The sequence below is a fragment of the Micropterus salmoides genome, unplaced genomic scaffold (genome assembly GCF_014851395.1).
Source record: "Micropterus salmoides isolate LMB-PRFRI ecotype aquatic unplaced genomic scaffold, ASM1485139v1 Ms_hic_scaffold_7, whole genome shotgun sequence".
NCBI classification, from domain to species: domain Eukaryota; kingdom Metazoa; phylum Chordata; class Actinopteri; order Centrarchiformes; family Centrarchidae; genus Micropterus; species Micropterus salmoides.
This window is the reverse complement of record NW_024044459.1, coordinates 18035407-18054874: the sequence shown is the minus strand read 5'-3', so window position 1 is coordinate 18054874 and position 19468 is coordinate 18035407. Positions and strand designations below refer to the sequence as shown.

The 19468-nt window shown below is 38.9% G+C and overlaps 3 protein-coding genes across 3 annotated transcripts; 1 reads left to right on the top strand and 2 right to left on the bottom strand.

The window, feature by feature from the left end:
• The first annotated feature begins 65 nt into the window (after positions 1–65).
• LOC119892057 (ctenidin-3-like) lies at positions 66–4506 on the top strand. Its single transcript, XM_038704140.1, has 2 exons — positions 66–405; positions 2787–4506. The coding sequence occupies exon 2, from the start codon at positions 2802–2804 to the stop codon at positions 3333–3335; it is 534 nt and encodes a 177-aa protein (XP_038560068.1). The 5' UTR covers positions 66–405; positions 2787–2801; the 3' UTR covers positions 3336–4506.
• Positions 4507–6850: 2344 nt separating this feature from the next.
• LOC119891155 lies at positions 6851–19348 on the bottom strand. The gene is made up of 3 exons (XM_038702501.1): positions 18694–19348; positions 16886–18070; positions 6851–9221 (listed from the first exon to the last, which is right to left on the bottom strand). Exons 1-2 carry the CDS (start codon positions 18903–18905, stop codon positions 16906–16908), a joined length of 1377 nt encoding a protein of 458 aa, XP_038558429.1. The 5' UTR covers positions 18906–19348; the 3' UTR covers positions 6851–9221; positions 16886–16905.
• On the bottom strand, positions 6852–14183 carry LOC119891156 (major prion protein homolog). Its single transcript, XM_038702502.1, has 2 exons — positions 14030–14183; positions 6852–10454 (listed from the first exon to the last, which is right to left on the bottom strand). The coding sequence occupies exon 2, from the start codon at positions 10445–10447 to the stop codon at positions 9242–9244; it is 1206 nt and encodes a 401-aa protein (XP_038558430.1). The 5' UTR covers positions 10448–10454; positions 14030–14183; the 3' UTR covers positions 6852–9241.
• Positions 19349–19468: the final 120 nt, after the last annotated feature.

The window sequence follows — 19468 nt, the reverse complement described above, 5'->3', positions numbered from 1 at the left end:
AATGATGTTTAAATCTTGTGTAATTTAAAATGACGAGATACAACTTTAGTCATAGTCGAAGCTTCGGGAGAGCTCGCTAAGTGGTTTTCTGGTTTGTTCACTTAGTGGGCGGTTAAATAATTTAGACAAAATTAGAAACACAAATGTAAAAACACACACACACAAACACACACAGTTAGCCTATTTATGTCTGATGTTGAACAGCAGCTTACTGTACACTCAGCCAATGAGCAGGTGCCAGACAGAGTGATCCACTTCACCTGATAACCTCGTCAGGAGGACCACAGGCTGGCCCTGAAACATACTTCTCACTGTCAGAGGAGCTGCAAACACACGCTCTCTGGTTTTTACCGTTGGAAGAGGAGCATCATCTGAACCGCTGCACTGCAGACAGCCACTCAACAGGTGAGACTTTTTACTGTAAGAAGAGATTAATTTTTAGAATGAATGAAGGACATTTTTGTTATTGGTTATAACTATGCATGTAAATCACCATAAATTCATGGTACAAGACAGTGTATACATTGTCAAACAGCTAAAACATCTTTAACAGTCAAATCTTCAGACCATCATTGAGTACAATAGTATTCATAATTTAATGACAGTATCATGTAGTAGAAGAAAATTCTATCTATTAAATCATAGATCTTGCCTTCATTTCCAGGCTTTTGAGACAAAGCAGTCAAACAACACCGTGAACCAGAACATTTCAGGGTTTTGTGTATTTTGAATTAAGATGTGTTTCTTATTTAATATAACCTGGTATGAAGCTTTATCTAATTTTCAGCAGGTTTGATTTCTTGTTGTGAGGATGTGATGTTATTTAATATGTCCTCTACCCTTTACCCTTACCTTTTTTAAAAATCAGAATGAAGTGTTTTACCCTCTTTGTTGCTCTGAGCTGTAATCTGAGAGTCACTGGATTATTCTCAAACTAAGTGACCCGGTGTAATTATAGCTCAACTCATCTTTTAAGAAGACACAGATTAGACTACGTAGTTTGTTGACGGCAGAGTGAATGATGTCATGCTGCTCACTGGGTGAAGTCAGTGGTGGAAGAAGTATTCAGATTGTTTACATAAGTGAAAGTAGTACTACAACACTATAATAATACTCCCTCACAAGTAAAAGTCCTGAATTTAAACTTCTATTTAAGTAAAAGTATAGACGTATTCACAAATTCTATTATTGATGTATTCAAATGTATACTTTAGTGTTCCGAGAGGTGGAGCCAGTTTCAACAGCTTCATATACTTGATAAAAATGCATCATATTTTGTAAACAGATCATATAGGTTGTTAAACCTCAATCTGAAAAGTAACTGAAGCTGTTAAATGAACTTTAGTGAAGTTAAAAGTACAGTATTTACCTCTGAAATGTAGTGTAGCATAAAATAAAACTAGTGTTTAATTACAGTACTTTTACTGTAAATAAATGTACTTCCTCTTCACCGCTGCATTCTTTACATACTTAACAACATTTTGTTATTATGTAGGAAAAAAATGCTGTCTCCATTATGGAAGAGAACGTTCAACACAGTATATTTTGATTTTGGTACTGCAAACATTTTTACTGCTTCTTGATTTTTCCATTTTATGCATAACATGTCATATCAACTATGACTGTCTACATATTATATATACTACTACTAGAAATACACACATTATGGCTGCCAGAGTAGAAGGTATTGTAATGGATGTATTGTAAATAGCCTTTTAAATGTAATTTATTTTTTATTTTCATTTATCTGTTCCTCCTGTCAGATAAGTGTTTAGGTTAAAATTTACAAAACCTCAGTGCTAACAAACAATTGTCCATTGATGACCATGATGCAGCAGGTCTCGTTAGATCTGGAACCAGATTAAATCTGATCCCAGGTCAGCTGTTTATTTGTTACAGTGCTTGTATAAACTGTGTTTCTCAAAGCTGGTTAAGAGTCTGTACTGCTCCTAATTTATCAGCAATGTAAAAATAACACAGCAGGACGAAAGCTGCCATGAGAACATCTCATCAGCCTTCGGGAAGCAGTACAAGTACAGTTACTTTGTACAAGTACAATTTGATGTACTTGCACTTTACTTTCCATTTTATGCTATATTTTTAAGGCAAATATTGTACTGTTTACTTGGGTACACCAATATGACAGCTATAATTACTTGTTACTAAATTTTGCCTTCAAAATATATGATACAACTTATATAAAACTAAAATATAATGCATTTTATAAATTAAACAACCATGTATAAATTAATAAAAAATGACCTTCCTCTCAGACAGCAACATTTAACGCATCAATAATAATAAACCAATGATATTTTATAGATACAATATTACATTTTGCATAATGAATACTTTTACTTTGAACACTTTATCCTTAATTGGTATTGTTCAGGGCTTGCAAGTTTACATACTGGTATTTAATAAGTAAATTTAAGGCCTTAACATCTAAGATAGTTTTTTTTATCATGAGATGACTTTTTGTTTTACAATGATAATTGTTTTTAAAGCTGCTTCTGTCCTGTCAGGGTCTTTATTTTCGTAACCGTCAGAAGTCATTGTGCTTCTTGCTTAAAAAGTACTTATTACTACGAGTAACAGTAACAGTTTTGACAAAGTACGCTGTGGCATTGCTACTTTTATTTCAGGAAAAGATCTGAATATTTCTTCCACCACCGTGAAGAACTGAAAAGTCCAGAATCACCTGATCTTTACAGAACAGAACAGAAAATACTTTTTCCAAAGTCAATCTTCCTAAAAATTCCTTTTCATTTGTCTTATTTTTACAGCATAAAAAAAAAATCATGTCTGGCCTGCAGAAACTCTCCCTCACAGTTGCCCTCTGCCTGCTGCTCCTTGCCACACTGTTGCCCAGCTCTGAGGCCCGGCGTGGAGGTGGTGGTGGCTTTGGCCGAGGTGGAGGAGGCTTCGGCCGAGGTGGAGGTCGGGGCTGGGGCGGTGGTGGTGGCCAGGCCTACAGACCCATCCAGAGCAGTGGCCCCAGTGCAGGGAAAGTAGCTGGGGCAGCTGCAGCGGGCGCAATAGGAGGAGCAATGATCGGGTCTGCCCTGAGCCGCCCTGGGTACGGGTATGGAGGGTATGGAGGAGGGTATGGAGGATATGGGTATGGAGGGGGCTATGGAGGAGGGTATGGCTATCCACATTATGGAGTTGGCGGTGGCTACGGCCCCAGGCCTGGCTATGGCTATGAACCAGAGGGCTCTGGAGATATGGAGTACTACACTGGAGCATCTAGCGGCCCCATCTACAACAGCATCATCGTTGTCATCGGCTCCCTGATGTCCCTGCTGATTGGCCACTGGGTGGCAGTCATGTAGAGCAGGAGACAGAGCTGGGATCCTTAAAACAGACACAGACCCTGACTAAAAATAACCCACAACCTGACAGAAGACATTTTTTGGTTTAAAGTCAAATATGAAATATGACCCTTGAAATATGAAAAGCTGTGGTCAGTTTGTTTCCCCGACACTTGGCCCTCCATGTAGACAGGAAGAGGAATTTTGACCCATTTAACCTCTACAACATGCCGGTGTGATGCCACATTTCAGTCTGCAACTGTACTGACAAACAAAGAAAACCACTTCCTGTAGATATTTATTGTCATTCCCATTTCTCTTAATGTGGTCAGTCTTTTTGTACTTTTGATGATTGTGGTGGTGACGGCGATATTTATGATGGTGATGATTTAAAATTTGATGAAAAAAACATTCTCTGTAGTCAATCTGTAACGATAGACCAGGAATAAATTAGATTAGTTTATTCATGTTAAGCCTACCTCAAGAAGCCGGAGTTTAAGAGCAGCTACACATTTAATTTGATAATGCCATTTCTCAGTATATTCTTCATAACTTAATCTTTTAGAGCGTTTTTCAATCTGCCTGCTCTGCATCTTGTTATATTTTCAGTACATTGCTTGTATACTTTACCTTATTAAAGTACATGTTTTATGCCATTTTGTAGAGGTTTATATACAAATGTTTGATATTGTTATATAAGTAAAAAGAACTTAGAACAAACATTTGTGTAAATTTTTATTGTCTACATTATTGTGAGAAGAAACCATTCTTATGTTACCTGCTGATGAGAAAAACTGTAACAAAACCTGTCGCTGAAATACGTGTTTTCGATTGTATAGGAGACTTGATAAGCACAGGTTGAATGTAACCAAGTACATTTACTCAAGAACTGAACTTTTTACAGTACAAATTTGAGGTGCTATTACTTTACCTGAGTATTTCCATTTTATGCTGCTATATCCGTCTATTCTGTGACCTCTCAGGGGTAAATCTACTCCACTACATTTGTCTGACAGCTTTAGTTACTTTCCGGATTACAATTTATCATACCCAACCTGTCCAGTGAAAACAAAGTATCTCCAAATTAATTTTGACTTTGATTTGTTCTGGTAAACTGAAGAATGACATGGTCCTTTATGGGGTGTGTAAAATCTCCTACTTCTTAAGATAAATAAAAAGATAAACTTTTTTTTGATGATGATGATGCATTGCTGTATTGAACATTAGCACAACCTTAAATAACAACAGCAGTAAAATGAAACATACACATTAAAGAAGCAGTGATATTCATCCAGAAACATTAGATACAATAAAACATTAACAGGGAACATTTTACTGCACAATGAGTACTTTTACTTAGGTAAGGTTTTGAATGCAGGACTTTTACTTGTAGTGGAGTATTTTGACAGCATAGTATCACTACTTTTACTTCAGTAAAGGACTTGAATACTTCTACTTCGCTGCTGTTAAGTGAACAAGACCAAGAGTCAACAGCCTCACTACCAGTTCTGCGGGGCTGCACAGAGGTGGTCTGAGCTAAACGCTCACAGTGACAAAGCTAACGTGCTGATGGATAATATTACAATGTTTAACAACTTAGTTGTGTGTTTTAGCATGCTAATATTTCCCATTATAATTACCATTAAACACATTACAACTGAGGTTGATGGAAATCTCATTCGTCTAGAAAATATTTAAACAGAAACCAAAGAATTGCACAAATTTAAATTTGGTGATGCTGGTAGAAAGAAGAACAATCAGGAGATCACTCAAGTTATTACAGGTTATTACACCGAGGGGAACATGTATGTCAGAACAAAATTCAATCCTAATCTATCCAATAGTTGTTGAGATACTTTAGTCTAGAGCAGAGGTTTTCAAAGTCTAGGACTGGGCCCTCCCTCAGACAAAGCTTGGGAAAAGGTTAGCTTCCTTGATTAGTTTCGCGCAGTCCCTGGATGCCTTTGGGATCATGATTATGTGATCATATAATCAATTGATAAGATATACTAATGCTATATAATATTGCTGTATGACATAACCAAATACATAATAATGGTCTGTCCAAAGGTATTTATTAGTTTCTGACTTCTTTGAGCTCTCTCTTTAACCAAATCACACACTTTGAGGCTCTTCTATAACTCCTGTTGATGACTAACATAATAACTAGAAATTTAACCTCCATCAACGCCTCACTGTGTATTATAAAAACATGACAGTTCCATTAAGGTGCACAAGCTTGGTGGTTTGTGTTCAGCCTGTGTTTTATCAACATATGGAAACCTGATGGGGGGCTGTGGAGCTGCATGACTCTCAGCCTGTGAGCTGACATTTAACAGCCTGCTGCCTCCTATCATGTCACAGCAGACTGGACAGGGCTCCGGTTTGCTTTCTTCTCTGCCTACATTACAGCAGTAAGCATCGTAAAAATCTGGTGGTGTTTATTTGAATGCAACATTCAGCACAGTGATCTTTGGACCTTTCACACTCGGTAGCCATGCTTCATTACAGGTTCAGACCTGGAGCACTGGAGACGTGTTGACACAGCCCTCATGTTGTTATTCATTATGTGAAATGTTGCCACAACATACTTGATATTTTTACTCTTTCTGAGTTTGTCTGCAGTTTGTCATCTATGACAAATTAAGTCAGGGATAGAGGTTTGTTATTATGAACCTCTTTATATATATATATATATGTGTGTGTGTGTGTGTGTGTGTGTATATGTATGTATATATGTATGCATACATATATCTATATACATATATATGTATATATGCTTTCCACATTGAGGTTTATATTATATACTAATACCTTGATGTAGAAGTTAGTATATACTATGTTATGATGATGTCAGTGTAAATTGAAACATCAATATATTCACATACAGACGTAACACACATACCCCTCAACCCAATGTCTTACCCTCTGCAAATTTAACATGCACTTTTGTATTTTTACTTAAGTAAGACTTTTAAATACTTGTAATTGTAACAGGGTTTTTTTACATTATTAAGGCCCCCTGAATACTTAGCATGTTGTCATATACAGAGGCCAGTAATTCATACCCATTACTAAGCTTGTTAGGGAATAACATCAAAAGCACACAAAGCATGACGTGCAACATACAGGGAACCCACAAATGGGTACATACAAAAACAACATACATACATATACACACGAAAAAATGTAATATGTTGATTCAGATCATTTCATTTTCCAGCTTTTAAAAAAATCTCAATGTTTATGAAAATCTAAATTCAAATGTAAATGCGTTAGTTTGTAAATTTCCTTGTGGTTCCTATTATATCAGTATATATATATATATATATAATATAATAATATATATAATATATAATAAATCAGGTGTCAAGTAATTTGTGCTCAATCCACCAGAAACCCTGATTAACTTCACAATGTGTTAGATCCAAGTCATCTTCGCGAAAGCTTTTCATATAAAGCTTGTTTTCAGTCAAAACTTTCTTGCACACCCGATTCTAAAAGTCATAAAAAAAATATCCACAAATGCAAGTAAGTAAAGTTATTTGTTTATTTGACAAGATAAGCAAAAAGTGCAAGTCATCCCTCAGTATTCAGTTGAAGCTCCAGCAGCACAGCAAATGTGATCCGTCACAGTGAAAGACATTCACGTCTTTTAAAGCGGTTTAAAATACATTCAAAGCCAGACACAAGATAACGTAGGCTTCAACAACACGTTAAAAAAGGTACACTGTGGGGTTTTTGATCACTATAGTGGTCAGAGATTGTTCAACAGTTAATGAAAAAATGTTTGTTGTGATGAAATGTGTGGTTAAAGATGCAGCGGTCATGACAGTACTCTGCAGTGGCGGCAGGAGGCGGACGTGGGAGTAATAAATGGAAAAATCAAGAAGGAAAAGGTGTTGAGGCTTTTCGTTTATTGGCAAAACTGAAGTCAAAGAGGATTTTATACCAACGGGGAGGAGGTCACAACATGTTTTTGTTATATTTTATGTAGCTTCAAATTATCCCACTTGCCACACTGGGTCTCGAATAATGACCGAGTCAAATGAATTATGGAGGTAAGAAATGTGTTCATCATGTGTTTTGTCCAGTCGTGTTGAATTCGAGATGTTTGTTTGCAATTAAAACTCCAGAGAGTACCTTTTAATTGTTTTTAAGTCACCATAGTCTATGGTTAGAAAAGATATTGTACAAATCTTAAGTAATATACTGTGCACATCTTGATATGCAGGCTTAGCAACCATATACAGTTGCAGATGAATTCAGCTCAGAATTAGTACATCAGGGGTTTAAATCTTCTTAAGAGCACTTCTGCAATCACAAGCTATCCCACAGAGGGGGGAAGAAAGGCAAAACATTGGACAGAAGAGGAAGGTGTGTTTATAAAAAGACTAGAAAATATAAAACACACTAAATACATACAAATACCATACAATGCAATGGCAGTGTACATGGAAACATGTTAAGACAACACACATCAATATTAAGAAAAAGCCCACTTTGCTTTGCATTGATTCCAGTGTAACAATTTAAGGAGTGTTAGGATACAGCATACATCTACATCTGTCTGCTTATGAATAAGATATAATAATTAGTCGTTAGGACCTCATGTGATAAAAGTCCATTAATGGTTTAAAATACAAAGATATTAGTAGATATGATCTATTACAGATACTCCGTCATGCTAATTGTAACACAGTGGAAACCGCTCATAGTGATCACGGTTACAGTCACCAACTCTTTATATGGATCAGAAAGCTTAGGACAGGATCATTGCTTTACAAATGCTGTTTAAATAATTAGCTCATAGTAATCAAGTTACTGCTTACAGTGTTAATTTTGGGGTCTTTTCATACATATGGGGAAAAAAAGAATATTTTATTCAAAACGTTTGTTTTCAAACTCTGACATCAGTTTGGCATTGGTAGCCTACAGTTTATTTCCAGGCCTGGTAAAAATTTAGAAATGCACCGAAACCAGTGCTAAGCTGTGGCTTAAAAGCCTATTTGCACTACTGACGTTACTGTATTTGTAAACAGCACAACACTGTTTTACTGTTAAAGCGTAATTATACTTTTTACTGTCCTGTATTTTAAAAAACAGTCACTAATATTCAGTAAATCGCGAAGCTGTCCAGTTCATTACCTTATATGTAATAAATACACAAATGTTAATTAGATGGTCTGCCTGACAAATAAAGAAAATGATTAACTTTACCCGGACAGACGTGATCTCTATACGAGGTTTTTAAAGTTCACCGTTTTAGAAGTCTTCCGATATCAGCATCCTTGTTGGTAATATACTCATATTACATCTAAAGCGCATGTCCATTATTGTAAAGCGGTGTATTTACACAGATTATCACCATGACAGAGCAAGTCCTACAGGTGCAAAGTAACCCTTGCACATGCTTTGTCCTCTGAGACAAAAAAGAAAAGAAAAAACAACCTAGCCAGTTTCCTTGAATAAATAATAATTTTTTCTGAAACACACATCACAAACACAGAAAGATGAGTCACTGGTGGTGCCACTCCTTACTTCTATGGCTAGGGTTAGTGTTGAATAACATGCTCTGTGTTATTTTATTAAATCTAAATGGACATTAATGGGTCAGACTCCTCAACGCCAACAAAAGCCTGGAGTTTTAGAGTACAGTTAATGGACCATTTCTCTTTCAGAAGAGGAAAAAGGAAGTGCTATTTGTTGCAAACATGGTGACTCTCTAGTAGTCTAACTGTTCCCTTTCCTTTCCTTGAATAAATAGTAAGGACATGCATGAGGATGCAAAAAAACCCCACATAAAGTAGAAATTCACACACAATGAAGAAAAGGGAAAAAAAGGTTTCTTTCTCCCTAATAATTTTCCATCCATTTACTTAATTCCTTTAGCACATTCTCCATCACTTTCACTGCTAATGAAAGCGTCAGTGCAGCAGCATTAGCATGTTGCTATTCAGTAGCATCAGTATAGTACTGGTGACCACAGCTAAAAGCCCTCGCGAGCCCATCTCCAGTCCCTGCACCCCTCCGGTTTGTCTCTTCAAGTACTTTTCAGAGTAAACCATGTACAGCTCTATGCATCTCCGGACCTTCAGCTGATTGATCAGTGCTGGGTAGCCGATCTCCACGATGCTGACTGTATCATCGTCTTCATCAGTGCTGACAGCCTGAGAAGGCACAGGATTGACTTCAGGCTGATTTAGAGGGCTGGGAGTTGAAGGTGCAGTGCTATTGACCTCCTCCGTGTTGCTGCCTGTGCCAGTGTGCGGACCTGAGGTGACAACAGTGGTTGTGGTTGTAGTTGTGGCAGCAGGTTTGCTGTTTGGCTGTCGGTTCCCTGCAGGCAGAAGGTCTGTCCTCTTCATGCAGGCGTCCATGTAGCCGTCATAGGTCTCAGGGAGTTGGCTGTACCTGTAGTCTCTGCTGTAGTCGTTGGTGTCGGTAGACCTCGCACCATATTTCCTGTACATGTAGTTGTTGTAGTAATACTCCTCCTGGGAGTTGTGGAAGTTGAAGGGAGGACGGGGGAACCTTCCTAAACCGTAGCCCAGGGCCATTCCTACTATAGCCCCTCCACCTGCTGCCATCATCGCACTGCGCCCAAACCCTCTGGAATTATCGTTGGGACGCACGCCCATTGCATGAACTGATTGGGAAAAGGGAGAGCCGCCCCCAACACCGCGGCCCCCGTAACCAAAGCTGCCACCATAGCGAGGGCTCAGGATTTGGTTGTTTGGGTTTTGGTTGATGTATCCACCTGGATAACCACCATAACCACCATAGCCTCCTCCGTATGGGGAGCCCCGTGCTGGATACTGGTAGCCTCTTCCACCCGGCTGCTGGGGGTAACTACCCGGATACCCAGGTCTGCCTGATTGCGGAGGGTAGCCTCCTTGATTGGGTTGTCCAGGCTGTTTGGGGTACCAACCCTGAGAGTTGGAGCCCTGATTAGTGTTAGTGTGGGTGCTGCCTCGGTTGGACGGGGGAGACTTTGACTTTGTGCCGGAGCCTTTCCCAAAGCCACCACCTTTCCCAAAGCCACCGCCTCCTCCTCCCTTCCTGGCCAGTGAAAGATGGGTATGAAACAAAAGTAGTGACAGACATATCACAGATAATGAATTCAGCTTCATCTTCGCCCTGTAGGGAGGGTTGGGGAGACAAAAGAAAAATTAAGAAATGGAGAAAAAGGATTTTTATCAGTTTACACTCAAAAGACAGAATTGTCTGTCTCTCCAATCCAACTTTAACATAGATGAGAACATGCACCTAACATGAGTTTCATTGAGCTGAGAGAACTGGGAACATTAGAGCAAGTATTTTGGCTACTCTGTGTTATGTCTTCTGTTTATCTTGTTTTACTAACTCAAGCTAGTACAAGCAATATATCATTAAATCATGTTGATAAAATATTTGTAACAGCCTCAACATGTTTTTGCACCACGCAGTCTTGCGCACCTACTTTACCCCATAGTTTCAACAAGGTCTGTGGACCCAAAGTAGGATCCTAGGTCAACTTGAAATAAGTACAGTGCGCGTTAATGTTACAGAAGATGATCAAACGGTACTCTTTCCAGTCATCTGTAACTTCAGGTGCCTTTGCATCATGTTAGGTATGTTACTATCAAAGCCATCAATTATACCATCAATTCACCAATTAAAAAAAAAAAAAAAAAAAAACTTAATGTCTCATTAATAATAATAATAATCATCTTACTTTTTCTTGAGGAAATTTAAGATGACAAAATTCCAATGCAAAGTTAACATCCTAACTGGAAACATCACAAACTGGCATGGGATGTGCACGGCCCAGGACAGGAGGGCTCTGCAGCGGGTGATTAAAACTGCTTAGATCATCATTGATACCCATCTGCTGAGCACCAGTGATATCAGTGAGGTGAGGTGCCTGCACAGTACCCACCCAGCCACAGCCTGTTCACCCTGCTGCCGTCTAGCAAGCGATACAGAAGTATCCCCTGTCGTACCACCAGACTACAGAACAGCTTCTTCCCTCAGGCTGTGAGACTCAATTCATCCTCAGTGTGTAGCATAAAGGGACTACAGCTTTCATTTTGCTGTACAACCTTGTGTTGTATCAATTTGAATAAATGACCTATAAAAGTCTGTATCTCATATTATGAGATAAGCACCTTGTAATTAAGAGAAAAGATGTGATCCATCATCCATATTTGAGAAGGAAAAACCATAAAGACACTTTAGGTGTGATTTTAAAATATATATCTTGACATTTTATAATTTTGTCTACCGCGTAGTAGGTTTTGCCCTACTGTTTATACCATGGTAATATACATTTCTGGATGTATATTTACATTTAGCAGACACTTTTATCCAAAGTGACTTACATTTGAGGAATATAAGGCTATTATGGGCAGTGTTGCAAATCAATGAGCATGACTGATTTACAGTCATATCAGATGTTAACATCAATGTCAAAGTATCTTGGTATCTAAAATAAGTATATTATATATGGATATAATATAAAGAGTACGGTCTACGCTGTGAGATAACTGTTTGATTTGGCGCTATATAAATAAAATTGAATATAATAAAATCTAATATTACATGTATCATGATAGAGGATTTTACTAGGGCTCTAACAATTAACAATTTCATTGTCGATTAACCAGACAATTTCTTTTCATCATTTATTTCCCACAATCAATTTCCACAAAAATAGCTTTAAGAATTTCTCGGTCTTTAAATAAATTCCTTGTAAAATGTAATTCCTTGTTTCCGTCCAAACATATTTGATTTGCTATAATAATGACATTTTTTTTTTTTTGGGGGGGGGGGGGGGGGGTATCTTGAAAAATGACAAAAATGATTATTCAACCATAAAAATAGTAATTGAACTGATCATTTTACTCAAACAGTTACAGCTTTATTATTCATATAGCTAACCCTTAACCTGATTTAATTATTTTTTATTTTAATGCTGTATGATACGATGAAACGACCTGTATGACAATATTTTCAAGGATCAGGTTGTAAAACGAAATCAAAGTTCCCTTCATGCTACACACACAGAACTTCACTCACAATTAAATGTATACTAAAATATGGTAAGATAACACACAAAGCAATATACACAGGTGACTGATTATCAGGTTTATGCTCAGTCTCATCTGTTGTCAATACAAGCCCCACTATGGCTGCTTGCTAAATATTGATGGTCTTAACTTACCAGTTGTTGTGTGTAAACTCACTCTGATAACAGGCACAACTCAAACAGACGTCTCTCTTCTTAACTGCTCATTAACATTTTTAATACCGACATATGTGTTGTGGTGGCAGCCCAGCTGACGGTGAGTGTCCTGGTTATTTCTCCTTTTTGTTGTCTGTGATTCTCTCTCTCTCTCTCTCTCTCTCTCTCTCTCTCTCTCAGCCACACCTGCCAGCAATCAGCCTCATCTCCAATAGTACTTCTACCCCGGTTCCCCACTCCGTCGCTGCTTGATCGTCGTTGCTCCTAACCCGGTGCCCCTTGATCCCTCAAGCTATCGCGTAACCTGCATGATCTGTCTCACTGTTCTTGGTTTTTCCGGAGCCACTTATCCTGTTTGTCTGCCTGTCTCTCCCCAGGTTCACTCACCCTCGTCCTCTGTCAAGTCGGCTGGGCTCGCTCACCTGCCCTCTCCCCTCGGACTTCCCCCCCACGGCGTCCTCCCAGTTCTCCCGTGCCTCCTCTCCCTCGGCCCCCAGTGCTCCCCGGCTTCCACCTCTGCCCTCAACTTCAGTCCCTCAACCCCTTCTTTCCCCTAAATAAACCTGTTAATCCCCAGAGTTGCGTTTGGGTCCACTCTGTCCCCACACCACACCTTAACAATATGGCCTTTAAACTGGGCTAAAACATTCACAGACCCAGCTACCACCACACCTCAACTTACATAATCATTAATTATAATTAGTTAGACAGGATACGAATCTCATTTTGAGATAATGAGATTTATCTAATTATGAGACGCTGAGTGGCTAATTATTATGGGGTACGTACAGAAGGCATAATTAAGAGATGAATTTGGGCTTTAGCCTATAAATAAAATTGAATAAATCAACCTTTTTCTTTATTTTTGGTAACGTTAAGGCCTACATAGCCTACTTAGTAGCTAGTATTTATTTCTTTTAACTGTATTTTAATTTCTAATCTTTAATTTCTTTCGTAAGATGGTTTTGAAAAGTGCCCTACAAGATTTAATAAATCATCTGTTTGCTAACATTAGTTTACGTCTCCACCCTTAATTCGTCCACTTCTACCAGACATTTCTCATGGCAGTCACAGGACACAAAAACAAGAAGACTTCTGTGTTTTATGGTGGGGATGGGGATGCATGATGCAACAAATAACCTGCTCCGGAGAACGACAGCTCCGAACAAACAAAGCAACCAGACACAGCTTGTTTATAAATGCATACTGCAGACATACAATAGCTAACCTACTTCTGTCAGTGCATTAACAGTGCTCGCACTTTAATGTGGCCTTCCAGCTACCACTGCCCTTTATTCGGTTAAAAGATGGCGCTTGACAGTGTCAAGTAACTATCGAGCGTAATTTACACATTGATGAGAACAGCGTTGAGATACGGGTTTATTGCCTCGTGGGAGGTAAAAAAAACAATATCCATTTAATTCCCCAAACCCGGATTAAAAAACGGGAGGGTGCGGTTACTTTAAATGAGGGACAAGCCTTAACGTACCTCCAGTGGTGGCTGCTTGGATCCGCTCTTCTCCACTCGACTGTTGGTTCACTTCAAACGGTTAAAACGTCTTTAGTTCGGAAACTGGGTGAATTTCATATGACGTAACGTGGCACGAGGGACATGGGTCGCATAGAGACAGCCGAGGGGGGCGGGGTTTCACTGAACACTTTTCCCAGCATCCTCACCCATGATGATGGTGATGATGATGTCCACCTTTTTATATACACCTCACACGGAAAATCACCACAGCTAAATGAATAGTGTGCCACTATTTTAAAAAATGTACGGAATGATAGCCTACTAGTGGTGGGAATAATCAGAATCAGCCAAGTTGTTTTTACACAGAAAAGGAATTGTTTTTGGCGACTGGGTGCGCAACAGCAATAAACATAAATAATCATAAAGATATCTAAAAAAAAAAAATAATTAGTTTGACAGAATTTATACAAGTATTTGGATGTGCAATAGAAGAATCAGAATCAGATCTGATATGTTGTGCAAACATTAGGTGGGTGGCATGACAGTCAGAGTCAGTGGGAGACCTGGCCTTGTTGATGAGGTCAGCTGCAGAGGGGAAGAAACTGCTCATGTGGCTTGAGGTTTTTTTTTTCCTGATGGACTGCAGTCTCCTGCCTGAATAAAGCACAGGTTATGTGCTCAAATAAAATAATGAAGCACTTTACTTGCTGCCTCCATTTAATCCATCCATATACTTCAGAAGGACATTTTGTACATTTACATCAGGATTTTACATTCAAAACATATGGTTTTTAAAATATGAAAATGTTCTAGTAAACATTACATATAGTCCTTATTTCTACTGTCAGGTACTCAGTGTTTACAACTCTTAAATATTTTACATACATTTATGAAGTCGCAGACAAAAAACCAGTAGAGACCGTAGTGCTAAACAAACAATAGATTTCAGACCCTGTCTAACAACAAGCCTACTTACATGTTGATGCATTTATAAGTAGCCAAGCTGAAAGGGTAATTAAGTACTGATAAAGCTTTTGTACTTTTATGCAGGATGTTTACTTGTAATATAATCTACTTTGTTGTGTTATTGTGGCATTGCTACTTTTATTTAAATAAACCACCAAGAAAAGTTAGTAATATCTGAGAGCAAAGCATAATACAGTGAGTAAACTATAGAGGCCACTTTTGTCTATCAGTTTATTCAAGAAGTTTCAAGTTTACAGTTGATGTTTCTATTTGTTGACACATTTGAAAGTTTTACAGTATGTAAATAGTCCCAAGAATTCAAGTCCTCAAGGATCAAAGAATTTTAACATTACTAAACCTGATGCATTTTCAAAATTTAAGCCAGAGGTTTCTGGGTGTTCGTAGGTATATAGATTGTTCAATAAAAGCAGTATCCTGACAAAAGAGAAACGTCCCAAACCAAAGGCTACGTTTCAGCATAGCTTACAACTCTCATATTAAACAAAATGCCACTTTGTTGGTAGTTAAAGGAGAACTAGCGACACGATTCGGGCAAAGGCATACCGTTTAACCACTTGGTGTTAAACTCAAAAGCTCTCAGGTGATCATTGGCAGAACTGTGTTTTTGTGGTAAAAGCAGAGCGTGCTAAGAGTTGTAATAAGGTTAGCTGAGCTCTGGTAGAAAAAACAGGTGGTTGTGGACGCTTTTAGGAGCCAGAACAGAGAGCCCAGTGCCCTAATTCATTCCTGACTACAGATGATGCCACCTGCTGGCCATTGAAAATCCTGACTCTTGTGTGAGGAAAAATTATGTGAGAGTTAAAGACCTGCAATTCAGTCAATATTTGAAACCATATAAGCCACTGATTAATGAGCTATATGTTGAGGCTATAGCGGCTTCCTTACAGTAATAATGCTACATTTTCACATGAAGAAAGTTTTATTACTCTTATCATCAACACAAAGACAATATATTTTCACAGAGAAATAAAGCAAATCACACACCATGGTGGCACTGATGTAACACATCAATGTCAATCATAGGTAGTTCAAAATCAGTACAGCAGATATAATTCATACATCAGTTTTACACTAAAGATTTTTGCAATCTCAAGCAGAGAAGGGAAATAAGTGGGAAAAGTGAGGCAAGTATATAAATAAATATATCAAGACTTACATACTGTACAAGGCAAAGGCAGGTCATATGGATTTCATCCACAACTGGTAGAAATACCGTTGTCTAAAAATACTCCATTACCAGTAGGCTAAAACTCCTGAATTCAAAATGTTACTTAAGTGAAAGTATATATACACACATATTTTTCCATACTCTTTTCTTTTTCCATTCTTATCTATACCTGGAAATTACTACTTTACTATTACTTTACATACTGTGTAGGAACCCAGTTAATTATTTAATGGTTCAAGTGTGTAGTATTTAGGAGTATTACAAAGACCTTACATAATGAACCGTTATGGTTTTATTAACTTAGAATGAGCCATTTCTAGCTACATACTCTGCGGGTCCTCTTACACGGAGGTCGCCATGTTGAGCCGCCATGTTTCTACAGTAGCCCAAAAAGACAAACTGCTCTACAGAGCGCATTTGTCACTTTGTTGAATACACACGAAGAAGAAGAACAACAACAACAAGTAACATTAGTAGTGGTAGTGGTCGTTGGTTTATTAGAAGTAAGAAGAGAAAAGAAATTTGGACAAATGGAGGCCCACAAGTATTATTTAGCCTACAGTGTGTGTCGGCCAACGTAGCTTCTCCTACGCGCTGACAAAGGAAGGGGTGAACGATGACTTGAGTAGTTGAAGTCACCACTAGATGCTACTAAAACGTACACACTGAACCTTTTAACACACTCTTATGTACACCTCATTTCTATATTTTTCCATCACTTTCACTGCTAATGAAAGCGTCAGTGCAGCAGCATTAGCATGTTGCTATTCAGTAGCATCAGTATAGTACTGGTGACCACAGCTAAAAGCCCTCGCGAGCCCATCTCCAGTCCCTGCACCCCTCCGGTTTGTCTCTTCAAGTACTTTTCAGAGTAAACCATGTACAGCTCTAAGCATCTCCGGACCTTCAGCTGATTGATCAGTGCTGGGTAGCCGATCTCCACGATGCTGACTGTATCATCGTCTTCATCAACAGTAGCAGTTTTTCTGAGAACCTGTGAAGCTGGAGGCACAGGATTGGCTTCAGACTCATGCAGAGGTGCAGAGGTCAAGGAGTTTTCTGCTGCAGTGTTGTTGCTCTTTGTTGCATTGCTGCCAGTGGCTGTGGCAGCAATGGCTGTGTTAGTTACAGAAGTAGTTGTGGTTGTAGTTGTGGCAGCAGGTTTGCTGTTTGGCTGTCGGTTCCCTGCAGGCAGAAGGTCTGTCCTCTTCATGCAGGCGTCCATGTAGCCGTCATAGGTCTCAGGGAGTTGGCTGTACCTGTAGTCTCTGCTGTAGTCGTTGGTGTCGGTAGACCTCGCACCATATTTCCTGTACATGTAGTTGTTGTAGTAATACTCCTCCTGGGAATTGTGGAAGTTGAAGGGAGGACGGGGGAACCTTCCTAACCCGTAGCCCAGGGCCATTCCTACTATAGCCCCTCCACCTGCTGCCATCATCGCACTGCGCCCAAACCCTCTGGAATTATCGTTGGGACGCACGCCCATTGCATGAACTGATTGGGAAAAGGGAGAGCCGCCCCCAACACCATGGCCCCCGTAACCAAAGCTGCCACCATAGTGAGGGCTCAGGATTTGGTTGTTTGGGTTTTGGTTGATGTATCCACCTGGATAACCACCATAACTGGCATAACCACCATAACTTCCTCCGTATGGGGAGCCCCGTGCTGGGTAACCTGCAGCTGGATAACCTGGCTGCTGGGGGTAACCTCCTTGGTTAAATTGTTTAGGCTGTTTGGGGTACCCACCCTTAGACATGGGGTCCAGATTTGTTGTTTTGGGGGTCTTTTTAAAGACATTTATTTTTTTAAAAAGCCCTACTTTTTTCTTGGCCAATGCCAAACTAATATGAAGCAAAAGAAGGGAAAGACACAACACAGCTATTACAGTCAGCTTCATCCTTCCGCTGCAGAGAGAAGAACAGAAAATATAACAACATGTAGAATTTATGATTTACAATAAAAAAAAGTCATTTATTAAAGAGCCATCTTTCTGGAAACAGTCAAATTCCCAAATTCCTGATAATAGGCTAAATTACCACAACTCACAGCAACTTTCAAGTACAAGACAAGCTGGTTTTTCTTGTTCTCAGTGTACTTTTGGAGGGGATTTATCGAACTATTCACTACATTACATTATGTTCACATACATTAACAGCCATGATATGTTTTTGCACTGTTTTTGTTTTACATCATTTGCTCCACATGAAGCTGTGGGTTCAACATAGCTGCCAAGGCTTAAAATAGCACAGACCTTTCAGACTCTCAGATACTGCAGGCGACCAAATATTACTCTTTACAGTCCGGTTGGTAATTAATGTTGCGTTGTTTTCTTGAGAGAGACCAAAGAGCAGAACATATTTATTACATGACAGGAGTACCCTGAGGTTTAATGGTGGGTTGGAGGCGCACTTTGAGAACTTTACAGAAAACAACCCAGCCATGGAAAAAGAAACAACAGATCTATTAACGTTACCTTCTTTGAAAGCGAATAGTCATAAACACATAGGCTACTCTACATACTGCTGACCTTGTAATGTGTCCACAACACCGCCGTTTCTTTCTTTTGCTTCCCAAACCTTTGGTATCAGCCCCTCCTCCTTTTAGGGGTAAAAATAAACTAGTGAGAGGAATTACGGGTACTTTAAAGGAGCAGGGTCTGGCTCCCAAACCCTCTTCACTTAGTAGTACCACTTCTGCTGGTTGCATGTTTATTTGCTGCAAGAAATAAATAGGCAACATTCTTCATCTGTAATACATTGAAATATTCATCATATTCATATCCTAGTCATATTGATTTGTTAAAAGGTCGGACATGTCAATAATAACTATCCTAGCTGTAGCTATAACAAAAATAACACTCTAAACTGATCCAAGAAATCACAAATCATTACCCATCAACTAATTTAAAGCCCCAGCAAATCTAATGTTCTTCAAAGTAAACATTGTTTAAATTATTGTATTTAGGGGGTTCAACCTAATGAATATACACATTTGCACTTGGCCTTGCATTAATTGGTTTAGGCATGGATTTGTCTACAGATGGTGCCACCTGCTGGCCACGGAAAACCATACATTCAGACATCCTGAAGTGATGAGTGTTTCTGAGAACTCATAATAATCATAGACAATAAAAAGTCAAAAACAAAATCATTAAGCCAGTGTAGCAAAGCAGCTACTCATTAACTATGAGGTTTCCTTTCAGTAATACAGTTATATGTTTGTGTGTTAATACTTGTGTCACCAATACGAGCCAGTGGTGATATTTTCACTGATCAATTAGATAAATTGGATATCGCAGGCAC